The sequence below is a fragment of the Pholcus phalangioides genome, unplaced genomic scaffold (genome assembly GCF_987345545.1).
Source record: "Pholcus phalangioides strain wild (caught in Gottingen) unplaced genomic scaffold, Ppha-v1.0 ptg000017l_1, whole genome shotgun sequence".
Classification (NCBI taxonomy): domain Eukaryota; kingdom Metazoa; phylum Arthropoda; class Arachnida; order Araneae; family Pholcidae; genus Pholcus; species Pholcus phalangioides.
In genome coordinates this window covers 54,721,997-54,741,402 of record NW_028301610.1, presented here as the reverse complement: position 1 = coordinate 54,741,402, position 19,406 = coordinate 54,721,997, and the positions used below count along the sequence as shown (strand labels likewise).

The 19,406-nt window shown below is 37.8% G+C and overlaps 1 protein-coding gene across 1 annotated transcript in view; it reads left to right on the top strand.

Moving 5' to 3' along the window:
* Positions 1 to 19,406, top strand: part of Usp47 (ubiquitin specific protease 47) — a 507,668-nt gene that overhangs the window by 72,928 nt on the left and 415,334 nt on the right. Inside the window, exons 4-5 of the mRNA XM_089246367.1 lie at positions 6,752 to 6,862; positions 10,349 to 10,493. Of these exons, the coding sequence (XP_089102493.1) occupies positions 6,752 to 6,862; positions 10,349 to 10,493 (256 nt within the window). The remainder of the gene's footprint in view (positions 1 to 6,751; positions 6,863 to 10,348; positions 10,494 to 19,406) is intronic.

Genomic DNA, 19,406 nt, shown 5'->3' with positions numbered 1-19,406 from the left:
TCAGTATAAGAACATTATATATATCACATGGACTTTTTTTACATATTGCACTTATCTGAACTTCAGCATATGACTAGAGGGAAGTCACCGTTTCCACACGACTTCCAAAGTCCAGTTTTGAAGTGGTCGTCCTCTGAGTAATAGACCCGAAGGAGGCTGATTCACATTAGCCCAGAGGTGGTTGAGGTGTGTAGGATACCATATCATCACATCTCAAGAGGCACTGTCAAAAACTGGCACAACATCGGAACCAAGAAAAGAATCTGGTCGTACAAGTGACGTAAGTCCATAGGTGAAACGATCTGACGTCAGCGCCGAGAGTGCCAAGGGGTTAGGATTGCAGATGGTTGGGAATCAGGCTTCAATGAGGCAGACGTTGAGAACAGCCATAGTCAACCCATCCATTGTACGTGGTTGGCGACACCACCTAGACTAGGACCAGAAACTCTAGGTGTAGAGACCTTTCCGTCATCCCCTAGCTAGCATTAGATGAGCTAAGTCACCACTCATATATGTGAAGCTACTATTAAAAAGAGATTCAGACCTGCCGAGACATAAATGCAAATTTAGAAAAAAAACATCACAGGATACTTTTCCGAGCCTAAGGCTAGATGAAGTTTCGTTACATTTAATCTGATTAGTGAAAAACTAGCACCACTGTGCTACAACATCGGAGAACTGGACTCGTAGAACGAGTGAGGTGAAAAGGAATGTGTACGTTCGACAAACACAATCCGTATTTATACTAATCATGAGACAAATATTCTTGGTCCACTTGGACCACGGAAACACTTCGTCACAACAAGAAAACTATTACGTCACAACGTACACGTCGACATAATTTACATATAGTTTCAGAATATTAGTGTAAACAATAATTTATCGTTTGGCAACATGTCAGGTGAACTGGCCAGGTTCACCCAACACGACTAATGACAACCGGAAAAGTTTACTAACGGAGGTCTGCGGCCATCCGCCGGCAAACAAAATACTTAAGTTAACATAAAATTTAGAACAAAACAACCTCCAATGAGACTAGATGATATCTCTCCCGGGAGACACCAACAGATTAAGGAATCAAAAGGTAAGTCATCCCCTTGACATAAATTAAGGAAACATGACCCGGAGGACGTCATGTTACATTCACAAACAGGACCGCGGCAGCATACGGAGAAGTTGAAGGTTCGATGATTTCAGCATCCAATAACTCTTTCATTTGAGTATCCAATTCAGGTTTCAATTTATATGGTACCTTATACGCAGCCTGACGCACAGGAACTTCGTCTTCTAGATGTACCCGATGCAACAAAGTATCGCAACCCGTTAAATCCCTCAATGAAGAAGCGAAAATATCTTTATACGGAGACAATAACTTTATAAGTTCGAGTTTGTGTTCGTCAGCAACATTATCTAACTTGAAGCTAGAAGTTGACTCATCGAAATCCGGGAAATTGTCGATAGATGGTACATACGAAGATAAGCAATCTTCAGTGTCAGGGCAGGAGATTCCCTCGACTCTTGCTATAGCAGTGTCCGGGGAGAGTGTTACTGGTTCCCTCGACACGTTCAACACCTTGAGAAGATAATTATTTTCATCAATTCTATTGTGTAGAACATTTGCAACCACAAAGATCTCATTTGTGTACAGTCCCTCAAACAGTATGCACTGAGAATCCACCGGTTGTACGACAGAAATCGAGACAAAAAGTTCGGTGCGAGGGGGTATTACCACCTCAGCTTCCGGGCGAGCAATTGACGTCTTGAATGTACTTCGAGAAGAACCAGAACTCTTAACAGTCTCAGATGTTGTATCGTTTCGCTGAGGGAGAGTGAGCAATACACCGTTCTTGTTAAATTTAAGCGAAACATCGCACTCTCTCAAAAAATCAGTACCAAGAATACCCTCATAATGATAACATGAACTTTGCGGGATCACATAAAAAATGTGACTGAACTCGCGATTTTCCAAAAAGAAAGAAAGTTCAATTTTATGGCTTATTCGCATAATTTCACCCGTCACACCCTTTATCTTCACAGCACAAGTTTCTTCATAACGGTGATGTAAATTTTCACTCCGAAACCAAGAGTCAGTAATAAGAGTTAATACGGCACCTGTGTCCAACAAACATGGTAAGCCAGTAGAGCCGATCCTCACATGAACAATCGGAAGTTCCGGAACCACTGAAAGATTAGATGCAGCATTCGTGTCGAAAGTCACCCGCTTCGGGCTGACCGCTGGAGAACAGTCTCTTCGTGAGAACCGAGTGTGATGTGTACTCTCTCTGGAGGAAGAAGGGTTAGAAGATTCCAACGATTGAAAATTAGAAGGTTGTGACGAAAAACGACGTTCTCCTGACTGCCCAGGACATGAACCCGTCATACCTCGGAGAGGATCATGTGAAGAATCACGAGGAAAGAAACCCCTACTACTGTGCGACTGATTCTGATTATATGTACGTGAATTACTATTCTGAACCTCCCGTCTATGACTGCAATCTCGTGCAATATGACCACGATTTCTACAACTGTAATATACAATATGCCTAGGTGTCTGAAACGGCCTCTGGGGAGCCTGTAGCGACTGCTGTTGTCTACGCACAGCATCAACAACTTGTAATTTTTGCACCTGTTCTTGTAAAGACGAAATTTGTTGCATTAAAGTTGAAATCAAAGAGTCATTAGCAAGAGATTATGTGTGTAAATTGGGGTCAGACGAGGAAGACGCAACCCATGCAGGTTTAGAACTTGTCTGCTCAATGCGATAAGCCAAATCCACTGCTGCCGGAAATGTCTCTGGATTCTGAACCAACATTAATGGTTCCATGTGTGACAATACCCCGGCCTTAAATCTAGCCAAAAGCAGAGAGTTCCTGTATTGTGTAATAGCTATATTCTCGTTTGGGGTCGCCGGTATAGCTCGCCTGGCTAGAGACTCCAAACGGTCTGCAAAATCCCTAACCTTTTCAGTTGGCAGTTGAGTCGTAGTTGTAAGTTGCGACAAAAGGACTTCAGGTCTCTCGGGTGATGCAAATCTATCCAACAAATGCGTCTTAAACTGTGTGTATGACATGGGATCAATAATATGTGCAGACGACTGAATATGTGCGAGTATAGTACCCGTACATTTTTGTATAACCACCTTTTTCTTAACATCGTCAGACCATCCCGTCAACTCTGCTGCCCTGTCTATGCGAGTCAGAAATTCAGATACAGTCAAATTTGATTGGGCTGTACCATCAAAATTTGGGATAGTATTATAGGTTCCGACAATTAAAGGGAATAAATTAAATGAATTCTGGGGGTCCTCTGCCATGCCTCCAGTTAACTGTTGACATCCTTTCACCAAATACTATCAATAATAGAGCAATCAAATGTGGGATCGCCAATATTTTCCGTCCCTTTTTCAAATAAACCCTACAGGTGCAAGTCCAACTTGCCGTGCACTATTCCTAGATAATAGGGAATACCCAAAAAATAAAAAATAATTTCCAGCACTTCCTGATCACAACCGCAACAAATGCACACGGGAATACAAAACAAGAAATCATATAACCTATGATCCCACATAAAAAATAAACACAATTCCAAGATCAAAAATCAAAAACATGAGAAAAAATATCACAGTGGGGCCCTTTCAACATAAATACACAACTATTTTCCCTTAACTCAATAGCCTCGGCTGGGCAGCCCTGGTGTACTGGCCAAGAAAATTAACACCCTTTATGTGTCAGCACGGCACCATTTTATATGTTGCGCACCTTTTGGCACACAACACGACACAGGATCAATAACATCAAAAAAAACATATTGTATAAACCCGCAAAAACCCTGGCCACCAGATAGCAAACCCGACCTATGGTTACAATGACTACACTCAGTAGATAAAAAACACATTTTGGAGAATATAGCAAAAGTTTATTCGGATAAAAGCTTTTCTTTTGAATGATTTACATACGTTTACCAGTATATTTAAAATCGATTCTGCATGAGACAAAACTAGAAAAATTATTAATATAGGCATAAACTCTAAACGTTATTGAATCAGCTCAATACACTATTCAGTTGAACAGGGATATTGAGAGAACCCAAGGAAAACTGACCCACGCAGAGCCCTCTACACCGACATAAATATTAGTGACCACTCACCACTTGAAAGACGATCTCGAGCATGGTGGTCGGGTCCCCTTTCGGAACTTGCTTCTGGAAAACCAGCGCCTCACAAAATTCACATCTCGATGCACGTCCCGGCCGCCGCTGTCAGTCGAGGAAAGAAAACCGAGCACCTCAACGAGACGAGAAGAAACTAGCACTCACAAATTCTATCCTGGCTCTTTATTTTCAAGCAAGAGACAAAGGGACCAATAGAAAGTCATGTAGATTTCTAATTTGCATATACTTAAACTTTTATTTAACTTTCCCTTTTTTTTGGTTAGACGACCTAAAGTCGAGCATAACAGTGCTGTGGGTCACTGAAGTGATCTGAGAATGTGCCGCTTAGTTCATTCTTATAAAATTAGGTTTGAGATCATGGGCCAAATACAGCCTTCGTATTATGGGTTGAGCATGTATGGTCTAGTTCATAGTTTCCCAAAGTTTTGGTTCCATTGCCCCTTCAGAAATTTCTCTCTTTACCCCCCTCCCAACTCGAGTGAACCCATAGGATCCTATGTTAAATCCGTAGCATCTATTGCCCCCCCCCCCAGACCATTCCATCACCCACCAGGCAGCAATATTGCCCACTTTGGGAAACACTGGTCTAGTTGATTGTGGGTGGGAACTAAGAACTTATTTGGGGTTGCTGGCTGATATATAGTCTTGGTGAATATCAGTTTTCTTTGTCAAGTCGTTTCTGTTGTGTTCTACCTTAGCACTGCAAGCCTAAATTTTAGGATGCCAAAATAGCACTACGGATTGATTATTCAATTATTTTAATATTATAAATTCAGTTATATAATTATCGGAATGAGTTATAGAATGGATTGTCATTTTACATGTCATATAGATTGCAAATTTTATTTTATTTTTCTTCAGAAATTAAATAGTCATCCCCAATAATGGCCACATGTTCAAAGTCTCGTTAGTGGCCATTGTTGGGCGGTTTTACTGTACATTCACACACATATGCAAATTTTGAAGATTAGTGACTGAAAATGAACATACATAACACTAACACTACAAACACAATGCTCTCCCTCTGAAGGAAGGAAGGGGGGGGGGGCAAGATATGAAAATTCTGTCTGTACTGTGGTTTTCAATGGTATATTACAGAGAAATATAATTTAGAGTGATCTTGAACATTTTTGGATTATATATTATATACACCCATGAAAATGTATGCATTTTTGGTCAGGGAAGTGAACGAGCAGATTTTGCTGGGAATCCTGCTTCAACAACCTCACAAATTTGCTTGGTATAGGGGTCTCAAGGGGTATAATTCCAGATTCTATTACCTATAGGGTGTTGTGTGAAAATGAACTATAAATAGAAAAATTTCATGATTTTTTTCTTTGGGCTTTCATTATATTGTGCAGATCTGGAGATGTTACCCCCGATAATCGTAATTATTCATCACTACTGAGAAGCTTCTAGCCATGTCTGTTGGAGGCGGCAACAACATACATTACAACAGCAGCAATGTATAAATGCCAGGGCTCTGCCACCAGACTTGTCCCATCGCTGAGATCTCTTCCAGCCCAGCTTCGTGGCAGTGTAAATAATAGCAGCAACAGCACACACATTTTTTTACAAAACACTACCTAGCTTACATGGGGTGATTCAGAAAAACAGTGAAATTCCACAGCTAGAAATTCTACATAGGAATGTGTATGAAGTGCAGGTAAGGTTAAGTGGTTGTAGCAAGCGCATGCAGTCCATGGAGAATTTCTAATGAACCGGTACATGCTGGAATGTGTGTTGTGAGTGTATGTGTGGTCCCTAACGTATTTATGTTGTCAGAATTGCGACTTCGTGCTTGCTGAGTTCGGGATTGCGTTAAAAGTGTGTGAGATGCAACTCCCTGTAGTAGCTCTGGATGGCATTTACCCACCTATGTCATTTTGGATTGTTATCGTATGCTTGAATTGCCCTTTCAGTTTGGCTATGTTTTTCCGAATCACCCTGTAGAATATGGTGATTTTTCGCTTGAAATCCAAGAAACTTTTTTTTTTTTTGAAAATCTGATGGTACCTTTTGAGAGCAATGACTATGGGAGCAATCTACCAGAGCACTGACTGATACTTTCTCAAAATGCTCAAATATTGTCTTTTATACCAACTATGCTAGCTTGTGATGAGTTATGTATTTCATTATCTATATGCTGTTATATATGATGACAAAAATTATGATGTGCTTTGACTGTGTATAATTTCCTATAGGCATAATTATATAAACCCATTCTTTTGATTTAATTTTAAAAGCTGTAGGTTATTATCATATTTAGTGTAATGTACATTCCATACTTTATTAAATACAAGTTCAAGAATCATAACAAGCAAAATGCCCTTGAGGTGACTGCTAATAAAAATGCAAAGGAAAAAAATTCCCATAAAAATATCATATCAGATATATCTAAAAAAATACAGCAGCATAAAAATTTTGAACTAATTTTCATTAGAAACTAATGATTGTGAAAAAAATATAATACACTGCCCACATATAAATTATTATTGTCTTCATATAAGTATGTAAAGCCTCTTAGATTTATTTTCCTATCTAATTTATTTGTGTTTTGAACATTTATTTTTGTTTTCAGATTCTTATTCATAAAGATTTGGAAGGCACAGTTGAAGACTTCGGTTTCATGTTACATACCATGAATGTATTAGTTGTAAGTGAGAAAAATGACAACTGCAGTACTTCTGAGGTAAGGGTAAATTGTTAAGGTAAAAACAATGTATCTTATGATATGAACCTTAAATTATGAGAGTCTCCTATTATATATATATAAAAGTAATAAGAAAAATATATTTTCTTAAGGTAACATCGATTTATACTTGTGTTTTTTCAAACTATAAGCAATGAACAGAGCAAAATTGTGTAGGTCAGTAAAGACTGCTTAGAGGTTCTATCCTGCCTGTAACAGATTTTAAAATAATAGTATAGAAATGTTTTGTAAAGAATATGAATGTTTTGTTTAGTTTCATGATAAATTATATTGGCCCGTCAGTTTTTTTTTTTCGCATACTCCTAAAGAGTTTTCCTATCACTGGTCTAGGTCAATGAAATATTCACAGACTACCAGAAAATGTTCAGAGGTTTCATGATTTTTGGAAACTAATCTGAAAACACAGAGCAGCTTCCACTTGTGAAAGATAAATTATGCGAAGGAAACAATAGCAAAAAGCACAATTCTACTACTACTCAACCATACATGCAGAATTTCTAATGAATCAGACCAATGAATGTGTTGTGTGCGCGCTAATGTATTTATGCACAAAACTTCTGACCAAATTTCAAGACTATAGGTTCAACTGTTCTGCCTTGGTGTGATTTCTCTAGGTTACTTTTGAACCTCTTATGATCCCCCCCCCCCCCTTAGGGATCTAATATGAAAAAATCCCTTGTTGGTAAGCCTTTAAGTCATGAAATAGAACTTCTGACCAAATTTCATCAATTTCAGCAGTTTCGGCTCAACATGATTTCTATATTACCGTTGACCCGACCCCCTTAGACGTAGAATTACAAAAAACCTCTTCTTAGTTGGTAAAGTTGTCATGAAATAAAGCTTCTGACTAAATTTCAGGAATATGTATTAACTTAAGTGGTTTTGACTCTGCAGGATTTCTCTATGTCACCTTTGAACCCCCTTTTCACCACCTTTAATTTCGAAAAACACCTTCATAATGAGTCTTTATGTTGTTAAACAAAACTTGACCGAATTTGGTATTCATAGCTTCAGCGGTTTCGGCTCGGCGATGATGAATCAGTTAGGACATAGTTTCCCAACCTTTTCTGTCTGAACGCCCCCTTCTTCAGAAATTTTTTTCTCCCAGCGCCCCCAACGCAATCTAACCCATAGGATCCTATGTTATACCCGTAACTTCTACCGCCCCCTGGAACATTCCAGCGTCCCCAAGGGGGCATTAACGCCCAAGTTGGGAATCACTGAGTTAGGACATGTGATTTTATATATATATAGACTAGCTGCTATCTGCGGCTTCGCTCACATAGATTTGGTAATCTGATAATTGCTTGGCGATGATTCCTTCCAATAACATTTGAATCCCTCATGACCCCCCTCGGTTGTTGCATTTCCAGTAATCCCGTGTCTCTATATTATAAAATATACACTGCTCAAAACAATTAGGGGAGCACATGGTTTTAACAAAATTACGCAAAGATGTATACCGATAAGTAACATAAAATGAATCTTCCATAATTTAAAGCCTAGCAGGAAACAGAAGAAGAAAACTTCATATGCAAATCAAAGTTCATGACGTCAAAAACCAGAAAAAGGAGATAAGGGCAGAAATCGGGATGTTGCAGAAACGTCTGTTTTACTGCCGTAACTGTGAAATTCGATTGCGCAATATTTTTTTTTGAGACAAGGTGACTTGAGGATGTCTCAACAATGTGATTTACCAGAATCCATGGCATGACGTGTTATAGGCAGACTGGAATCCGGGCAAACACAACGTAGTGTCACGGACGCTGTTGGAGTCGCCAGAAGTGTTGTTGCAAGGCTGTGGAATCGATTCCAAGAAACAGGAAATGTTAGACGTCGACCAGGGCAAGGTCGGCCACGTGCCACTACAGCAACTGATGACCGGTATATACGGTTAACAGCCGTCGAAACAGAACAGGGAATGCTACGCAGCTGCAAAGACGGTTGCTCTTGGCAACAGGACGAAGGGTGTCCAGCCAAACAGTACGTAATTGGCTTCATGAGGGAGGACTCTATGCATGTAGGCCAATGGTCTGCATTCCGTTGACCCCACGCCACCGTGCAGCCTGAAGAAGATGGGTTGCTGAACATCGCGATTTGGAGCAACGTGATTGGAGCCAAGTGCTGTTTACAGACGAGTCCCGATTCAGTCTGGAGTGTGACACCCGACGTGTTCTGGTATGGAGGGACAGGGGCACTCGAAATAACCCCGCATTCGTTCGTGAAAGGCCATTGGAGATTCCTTTGTTTTCCAGGATGGTAATGCCCGACCGCATAGAGCTCGTCTGGTGGAGAACATGCTTGAAGCTGAAACAATACAGCGTATGGAATGGCTAGCGTGCTCTCCTGACCTGAATCCAATAAACATGCTCGGACGACGCATTGCTGCGCGACCAAGGCCTCCTGTTACTGTCCGAGACTTGCAGATTGCACTTCTTGAGCAGTGGAACAGTATTCCCCAAAGTCTGATCGATAACCTCATCGCATCCATGGCAAACAGGTGTGCAGCAGTCTTAGCTGTTCGAGGAGACCACACGCCCTATTAAAACTCATGCATCATGTCTAAACAGTACTTTTTTTTTATCGTTGACATGTAACCAAATTGTTGCCCTAAATCATCTTTTCATGTTTTTTCCATATTTTCAAAGAATTAAAGCTTAATTCCAAATTTTTTTACGTCTTTTTTCTGTATTGCGCATTGATACGCGTGTACTATCCATTGTATGCCAATACGTGGCTGTCTCGCACGGTTTTCTTCACTTTTTTGCTTGCTCCCCTAATTGTTTTGAGCAGTGTAGTACTGACCAAATTTCATATTTATAGCTTCCAGAGGTTTGGGCTCAGCGATGTTATAATATACCCCCATATAACTTTTGAAATCCCCCTCCCAATGTTCCCCTTGCAGAATGAATTTTTAAAAATCCATTGTTAATGAGTTTTCACATTACAAAATAAAACTACTTACCAAATTTCATATTTATGGCTTCAGCGATTTAGGCTCAGCAATGATTGTTCTATATAATCTTTGAGCCCCCTCATGACCACTTTAAGAGCCGAATTTCGAAAAGCCCCTCGTGGTGAGACTTTACATCATGAAATGAAACTATTGACCAAATTTCATAAATATTGCTCCAGAGCGGTTTTGGCTCAGCGTGATTTCTCTGTATAACCTTTGAACCCCCTTATGATTCCCTTAGGGGTCGAATTAAAAAAAAATCTTTCTCAGTGGGTCTTTACTTCATAAAATAAAACTACTGACCAAATTTCTTATTTATAACTTCAGTGGTTACGGCTCGGCAATGATGAATCAGTGAATCATTCATGTCATTGTATATATAGATTAAGGGACTGGGCAACCTTGCAAAGTTGCTTCAGATGTTCAAGTTCGAGAGTTTGTGTAAATGAGTGTTGACTTTATGATGTAATAACCTGATTCAAAACAATATGGTAAATATGTTTTTTTAGCAAGAAAACACAGATGTCACAAATGAGCATTCAAGCACTCATGTTCCACCTCCTGCTCCACCACCTTACTCTCCAGGAACCGCATCATCGTCAGACTACTTATATAGTTGCAATTACAACAGTTCATTGATCAAAACAGAAACAGGTGATTCAATAATGTTTTGAGTAATATTTTTTTATAAATTTTTATAATTTTTATACAAATCCATAATATTTTTATTACTATTATGGAAAAGGCATGAAGTCACAGAAAATTTGTAAATTGGGAAAAGGGTTATAAAGAAGTCAGGAAAAAGTCATTTAAGAAAAAAGGGAACAGGTTCTTATATTTCTATGGTTTTCCTGACCAAATATCCACAAATTAGATAGATATAAATTTGAAACATAAATATAAAAACTTGATACAAGAATGCAGTGAAAGACTAGTTATTTGTGGAGATGAAAATTACAAAGAAGAAACCGGGGTTCAAGTCCCTGGGGGGGCAGTGATGAGTTTTCTTCCTTATAATTTTCATATCCACAAATAACCAGTCTTTCAATGAATCTTGTATTGACAAGTGGAGAGGACATTTCTATATGCATGTGGCCATCTCTTTGGCCTATGTCATTCACGAGCTATTAGTTGATTGTCGACGCCGTCCATGTACGGTGCCTTTCAACATATATATATGTTACCGGCAAAGTATGAAATCCAGGCATTCTATAGAATGCCTGGTCGTTTCAGGCAAAGTATGAAATACCGGTTTTATTCTATACCTTGCCTAGGCATTCTATAGAATGACTAGTCATTCTATAGAATGCCTAAACACAATCCAGGCAAAGTATGAAATATCTTCTTCCAACAAATCTCTTAAGGGGCGGTATAAAATATTACATAAAATTAAAATTTCACAGAATTTTCTTTTTTTTCCGGAAACGTTTCCCTTTCGCTCTTGTGAAAAAGGATCTGTTAAGGGGCGGTATAAAATATTACAATTTCGTCGAATTAAAATTTCACAGAATTTTCGCCATTTTTTCCCCAAAACGTTTCCCTTTTCGCTCTCGTGAAAAAGGATCTGTTGAGGTTCGTAATTTTTTCCGAAAACATGCATTGGCCAGCGACGACTTCCATTCTTATTGGTGTATAATCCCACCATTTGATCCACGGTGTCGACTCCATATTTAATTTCGTTATTGAATGCAACTGTTTCTGGGGTCTTTTTCACGTTTTCGTTGATAGTTATATCAGTATGAAGTGAACTCAGAACTAGAACATTTTTAATCTTTTTTCTCTGATAAGATGCCAGCGTGATATCAGTTCCAGTTTTGAATACTCTCGACGAGTATAGATCCTGTGTTCCTGTTTTTGGAGTTGGAGGTACCTCACGTCGGTCTTTTTGAAGGGTCCCAACCAAGCTTGTCGATTTCAAAAATGCACATAATCTCAGTGATGTAAAATAATCATCTGTTGTTTTGTTTCAACGCTCTCCTAGATAAGGTTAGACTAATCGAATTACATGTTTATAGACAAGTTGATTTGCTGGTGTAATAGAAACTGATTTTCTGTCGATTCAGAATATATTTAGAATCAACGCAGGCAAGAAGCCAGAATTTTATCCCAAATTTATCTGGCTTACTTGGGATATACTGTGTAAATGGACATCTTGCTTTTGAGGGTAGAAGTTGTTCGTCCACAGTTAGATTGGGCCCTGGTTTGTAGCAAGTCGCACTGTATTCTATGAATGAAATCCATAGTGAACATGCAAGAGCAAATTGGTCAGTTTTTAATATTTCAGACCTTTCAGATTTCAGATCGAATCGCATGAATTTCAAAATTTCTTTGAAACGATGTCTTGTCATTGTTTGGGGAAAAAATAGGGGACCCCAAATCTCGACAACCACAATGAATTCAGTAGAAGGTTTTTTGCACCTCTTGCATATATAATGGATATCGTTGCATCCAGTTCAAGCAAAGAAACTGACCAAGAAGTTTCATTTAGACGATGATGGGCTTCAGTTTCTGTATATGTCGAATCATTTTGTCGCAGAAAATAAGGCGTCACGAACCCAGAACACTTTCATTTATGTTTTTTGAACGCATAAAATGTGGGGCCTTGATTTTCTCTCAATATATTTTGCGATCCTCGACATCCTAAAGTTGAGGAAGGTTCTATGATTTTCCATATGCTCCCATCTGCTGCAGTTTCTTAGATCGTTTCTGTGGCTTCAACGAGTTATAATGAGTCACACCACGGTCATTTTCTGCACACGAGAGCTAATTAGACCGGGATCTACAATTTATTGCCGATTCCGAACGGCAAGCTTGTTTCTATGCTCATCGAGAGGTTGGTGCACTAACTCCTCAATGGGGGACTTCTTGCGGTAGCAATTTTTTCTGCAGTCAAGTTGCCGTGTCTGTTGTACTCGTGTCAGGAAAGTTTTCTGACAAAGACGAACCGGGTATCAAACTCGTGACACCTCTAAACATCCTTTGGTACTTTGGGCGAGTATCTTATCGACCTGGGCTACCGCGCCCGAGAAATAATTTTATATTGATTTAAATCTTCGTCATCAGAACCGCTACATTCATCACTACAGTTCGACATAGGGTAGATCTATGCTCTTCTGCACTTTCATCATAACTGCTTCCACAGTTTCTCTCATCTAATCTTTGCATCTCCTGGGTATTTCTTCTGTAAATATACGTTTTCTCGTCATTCTAAACCAATGTTTCCTAAAGTGGGCAATATCGCCCCCTGGTGGGCAATGGAAAGGGCCAAGGGGGCGATAGAAGTCACGGGTAAAACATAGGATCCTATGGGTTCGCTTGAGTTGGGGGGCGATGAGGGAAAAATTTATCTGAAGAAGGGGGCGATGGAACAAAAAGTTTGGGAAACTATGTTCTAAACTAACTGTTTGAAAAGATCACATGTACTCAAATTTTCTACGTCCCAAAATAAACAATTTAACAGATAATGTGCTTGACAAAAACCAAAAATGACACACCTGCCGACGACACTTGCAGATAAGAATGAGAGGAAAAGACAGGTCACACACAAGGTCAAATGCAAAAAAGATTTTCTGAAGGATTATAACCTACTTAGAAATCAATTGTGACGACGATAGTAGTATTTACCGCATAATGTGCTAGAATATAAGGAAGGGTCACTATGACCCCCTTCGGTCTTTCTAGGTATATCCGCTCGTAACTTCATTGTTAAAAAAGATAACGAAAGGAAGCTTTGGTATACAATAAAAACATGCTAATTCAGGAAAAGTCCAGAAATTCCAGGTGGTTCGGTTTATTCTTAGCAGAGATATGTAAGCTTAAACAGCGTGCAGGGTGAAAAAGACTCCCGTTCCGTCTTTCTACTGTTGATATTTCAGCATTGATAAATGGAACTTGCAAATGCGGATTATGCGATATCATTTTGTCTTGAAGTAACCAAGATTTTTATCTATGGATTTATGAACAAAAATTATAATGTATAAAGCGCCCTTTCCATCTATGCGAGGGAAAGTGACCGTGGTATGTCGGTCACGGAAAACAAATTGGTGTACGTAGGTTTACCATATTTTATCGGGAAGTACGGGAGATAGAGATCCTAAGTAAAGATTTGCTTATGGTTAGGCCGACCATATTTGCTCGAGAAAAATACGTGAAATTGGGATTCAAAATACGGGAAAATGCGGGACAATGTCAATTATCGCTAAATGATGCAAAAGTAAGCGAAGTCGTTAACTCGTGCTAAAATCACAGAAAATTCGCCAATCGCGAGAAAATAAAGCGCCACTTCAAATTGCAGTGAATTTAAAAAAAACATGACAAATGTGTGAGATGAATATTCTTGTTTTTAGTCTCTTAATGAGGCTTTTTGAATCAAGTGATATTTCCCTTTTTCTGGAGGGACATACATGGTAACCAATATGGCGACTTCCTGCGCAACTCATGAAAGACGTAAATCAAAATGAAAGAAACGTAGAAATGAATTGTTTTTTTTTTTTTCTTTTTAATGGGTGCTAGATATTTTGAACATTTTCTTGAAGCTCAAGTTATCGATTTGCCTGCTTTTGCTTTAAAAAATGCTTGATTAAAGCTGCGGAATTTCTTCAGTGTAATTTACGGGCCCATAATTAATTTCAAAACATCCTAAACTATATAGATTGATGATATTGGATATTATAAAACAATACGGAGATATTAATTCTCATTTTTGTGCTTGAGAAGATATAAATCAATGTTATTGCATGAATATCTAACTCAAAAGTAGGTCCGGCTAATTATTTTATATTTAATTTTCTGTGCTTCATATTTCTATGCGAACTCAATTTTTCGAAAATCGAGAATTCAATTCAATTTTTAAAATTATTGATGAGGCGGAAAACCCTACTAAATTTCCACATTTCTACGGTAAATTCGGCAATTTTAACATTGATTTCCCATGGGAAAAACATGCTGTGCTTGTCCCTCCAAGTGATACTGATGATCATAGGCGTACGCAGAATTTGCTCGAGGGGGGTTTGAGATTTTTTTACCTTCTGAGGGGGTTTTACCTTTTTTCCTGTAAAATAACACTATTATCTTGGCTCGGGGGGGGGGGGGGGGGGGTTAGAACCCCAAAATCCCCCCCCCCCTTTGAGTATGCCGATGCTGCTGATGATTATGATGTCTATTCCAAAAGCCTCATTATCATGATGTAATTTCTAAGCTGGAAAGATAATTTTAATCATTGATTTAAAGAATAAAAAGTGAAGTTGACTTCGTTGAAAATATTTGAAAACTCGGGACAGCAAAAAAACAGAAAAAAACCGGGACTGTTCCGAGAAATACGGGATGTATGATCACCCTACTTATTGCTATTCTATCTCTCAAAAAATTGTCAAATGTTGAAAAATTGCTAATTATGGTTAAAATTGATGGGAAAGAAATGCTGATGGGTATGTACGAAGGAGGACTACAATAAATTGCAGTAAATAAAAATGTATTTCACAAAATAAATGTTATGTTATTGATATTTTTTTTTAAATGTCTTGTTTTTGTTATGTAAAAAAGAAACACGTCACAAATATGTGACATGAACGTTTATGTTTACAATCATAATTAATCGTACTGTGATGTGTAAGAAATTAAAATAATCTTCTTCTCGCTTATTGAGCGAGTTTCAGTGAGTCATGTGAGTTTAGTCGAAAATACGGTACATTTTGAAAAACAAATTCAGGACAGTGAAAATAAAAGATAAATAGCAAAATATAGGCCTACTTAGCAAACGTTTTGTGGTGACCTTATGCATATGACACATATGTCACGCATTTCACTTTATTTTGGCTGTCCTGACTTTTTTGTAAGAATGCCGTGTTTGAATTTTCTACATTGTAGAATCTACAAAGCCTACTTTTAGATGCTTATAGTTTTATACTTTATTAAAATCAACTATTGAAATTATTTTTCAACACATAAATTATATCACTATAATTACAACTATGAATAAGAATATTCACCTCACATACGTCATGGTTTTTTTACTTTCTTGATAAAGTGATCCTTAAATATGTTCAAGAGATCCTGTATGATCTGTCCAGGGAATTTGTTAATGTTAATAAACATCCATGCCCGAGAGAATCTGGGTTCGAACCAACACTTCCACAGTAAAACGCTAGCTCCCAAACTACTCCACTGCAAGACGGCAAATACTAAACGGTGATTTAATTGTTTGCCTCTTCAAACATTTTATTTCATTATTTTACAATGTACTTCGTGGAATCCATTTTTGTTCACTGCAATTCTCTCAGAGTAATGCTTTGTTTCCTGCCATTGGCGTTTTTTTAGTGATTTCTGCAAAAGTTGGCAACTTTGCTTACATTCGGCGTCATTTATGGCGATGATTGGCGATGTTCCGTGTTTTACCCATATTTGAAATCGTGAGTTCTGGTATTTTTCTCCAAGAAATTTGGTTAGCCTAAATGTGCAATAAAACTTAGTCACACAGTTTTTACAATCTACCAAAATTACGTGAATTCTTTGGATAGCAATGAAATCATTCACCTCAGCTTTGGGAGCTTACGTCAGTGGTGAAATAATTGGCGTTATGTGTCTCATCAGGCCCATAGCCAGAAATTTCATTCAAAGGGGGATCACTTTCATTTCGTGGGGAGGGACCAAAGTGATAGAAAACTGGTTCCAAAATTTTTTATGTCGCGGGGCACTTTTCAGAATTGTTATCATTGAGCACTAATTTTGACAACATTTACAGGTTGGCGCCATGTATCAAATACAGTAATTGTGATAAATCTGGTGATTATGCATAATCGCCGGTTATTATGCACAATAATTTCATCCGTTTTGATCGGTGATTATGCATAGTAATCGATATAAATCCGGCGATAATGCGTAATTACAGATTTATGCCGTTGTCTTTACAGTTTACAGTAACATATAAAAGGTATTCCACGAAAAACATCCTAAAGCAATAAAATGTTGTTGTCTGTATCCGATTTGAAATTCCAAAAAGAAATTACCCGCTTAAATTCAGCTGTGATTTATTTTGACGAATGAATTTTAATTTGACGAAAATGTGACATTTTATATCGTCCATCCACAGATCCCTTGTCAAGAAAGCCAAAGGAAAAGTTTACAGAAAAAAATTAAGAAAAATTATATTAAATTGTAATCGTATAAATTGAATATTTTATACCGCCCCTAAACAGATCCCTTCTCCAGAGAGCCAGAGGTTAAGGGTTCTTGGAAAAATCGAAAAAAACTGTGTGAAAATATAATTTGACGACGCCGCCCCTCAAGGGATTCCTTCTCGAGAGAGCTAAAGGAAAACGTTTGAAATTGAAAACTGTGTGAAATTTTAATTTGACGACATCGCCCCTCAACAGATCCTTTTTTCACGAGAGCGAAAAGGTAACGTTTCCGGGAAAAAATGACGACAATTCTGTGAAATTTTAATTTGACGAAATTGTAATATTTTATACTGCCCCTCAACAGATCCTTTTTCACGAGAGCAAAAGGGGAAACGTTTCCGGGAAAAAAAGAAAATTCTGTGAAATTTCAATTCGATGAAATCGTAATATTTTATACCGCCCCTTAACAGATCCTTTTTCATGAGAGCGAAAGGGAAACGTTTCTGGGAAAAAATTACGAAAATTCTGCGAAATTTTAATATTTTATACCGCCCCTCAACAGATTCACGAGAGCCAAAGGGAAACTTTTCCGGAAAAAAAAGAAAATTCTGTGAAATTTTAATTTTATGTAATATTTTATACCCCCCCCCCCCTAAAGAGATTTGTTGGAAGAAGATATTTCATACTTTGCCTGGATTGTGTTTAGGCATTCCTAGGCAAAGTATAGAATAAAACCGGTATTTCATACTTTGCCGGTAACATATACACTCCAAGGTTGAAATATTCTATCTGCTTCCATAGCTTAGGTGATAGAGCATTCATCCGGCAAGCGAGAGACCGGGGTTCGAGTCCCCGTGGGGGCAGTGATGAATTTTCTTCCTTGTAATCTTCATCTCCACAAATAACCTGTCTTTCAATGAATCTTGTATTGACGAGTGGAGAGGACATTTCTATATAAAAACTTGATTCATGTCAATTCAAGTATCAAAATGTAATTTAAAACCCAGGATATCTCCATTGCGATGTAGAAGAGCATCATAAAATTTAAAGGTCTAAAGGTCCTCCACACATGATTTAAAAATCACAATTTTGTTCCATTTTTGAAACAAAAAATTTCGGTCTTTTTGGTAACTAAGTATAGTAATGGTAGCTAAGTTTATTAACATTGTGTAATTTCGTGTAATTTCAAATCTTTTACATTTTTCCCATGTAATATGCATTTGTGAAACTTGATTCAAAGATAACGATTTTGTTGCTCTTGAAGGTTATCACACCTATTACTTGAACAAGAGATATACAGTACATGGCGGAGTTGCAATATATGCTTTAAATGAATTTGTGGATTTTGATTTGAGCTTGAACATATCTGATACATAATGTGAATTGATTATTATTGAAAATACTAACATTCTACTTGCTGCATTTTACCTCCCTCCGCATGCTAATGTCACTGTTGAAATACATTATATATTTTCATATTTTTCTATTCCCATAAAGCTGTATACGTTCTTGGTTATTTAAATATACAGGGTGTCCCTGAACCCATGAGCCAAACTTTAAGAGAAGGTAATGTATGTTTTAACATAACATGAAGAAACATTTTTTGGATAGCAATGTGGGGTCGGAAATGAAAAGTGTTGGTGAAAAAACACGAAATGCTAAGGAAATGAAAAAAAAACTTTTTTTTAATATCATTGTTCGTGAAACATCTGACAACTTCGAAAGGGTACGCCAATCATTTGCTGCCAGGCTCGTATCGATGTTGGTGGTGGCATATTTAAGCATTTTCTGATTATTAATGTAAATGGAAAGCTTTTTTCATTTTTTTCCGCTAACAATTTTCATTTCCGACCCCACATTGCCATACAAAAAATGCTTCTTTATTTGTATTTTACCTTCCCTTAAAGTTTGGCCCATGAGTTCAGGGACACCCTGTAGATACATTTGTCTTATTGGGTAAAAACGTTCCCTCTTTGATATTGTTGAATGCTATACATTTTTAATATTGTCATCAATCAACTAACTCGTATCACCCTCACTTCTTCAACCTACTTAGATCTTTGCATAACTAACTCAGTTGATGGCAGTTCTGGTGTGCTTTCATGTCCATTTGGTGATTGCTTGCCTATATTTTCTCAAACATAAAACGTGTGACTAATTCTGCGAAAAACACTGTTTTCCGACGACCGATATTTAATCATAGAAATATCAATAAGTTTATGCCAGAATTGAGTAATGTCTGCTAGACCTCAGTAATTCTTCTCAATGATGTTAATGCTTCCTACAACTTGTTCTTGGAAACTTTTAAGAATATTTATAATTGTTTTACTTCTCAGATTTTACATAGAAAAAAATCGTTTTAGGCAGCCTTGGATTACTACAGCTCTTTTAAGATTTATCAATTTCAAAAATAAACTTTTTGCCAAGTTTATTCAAAACACAAATCCTCTGG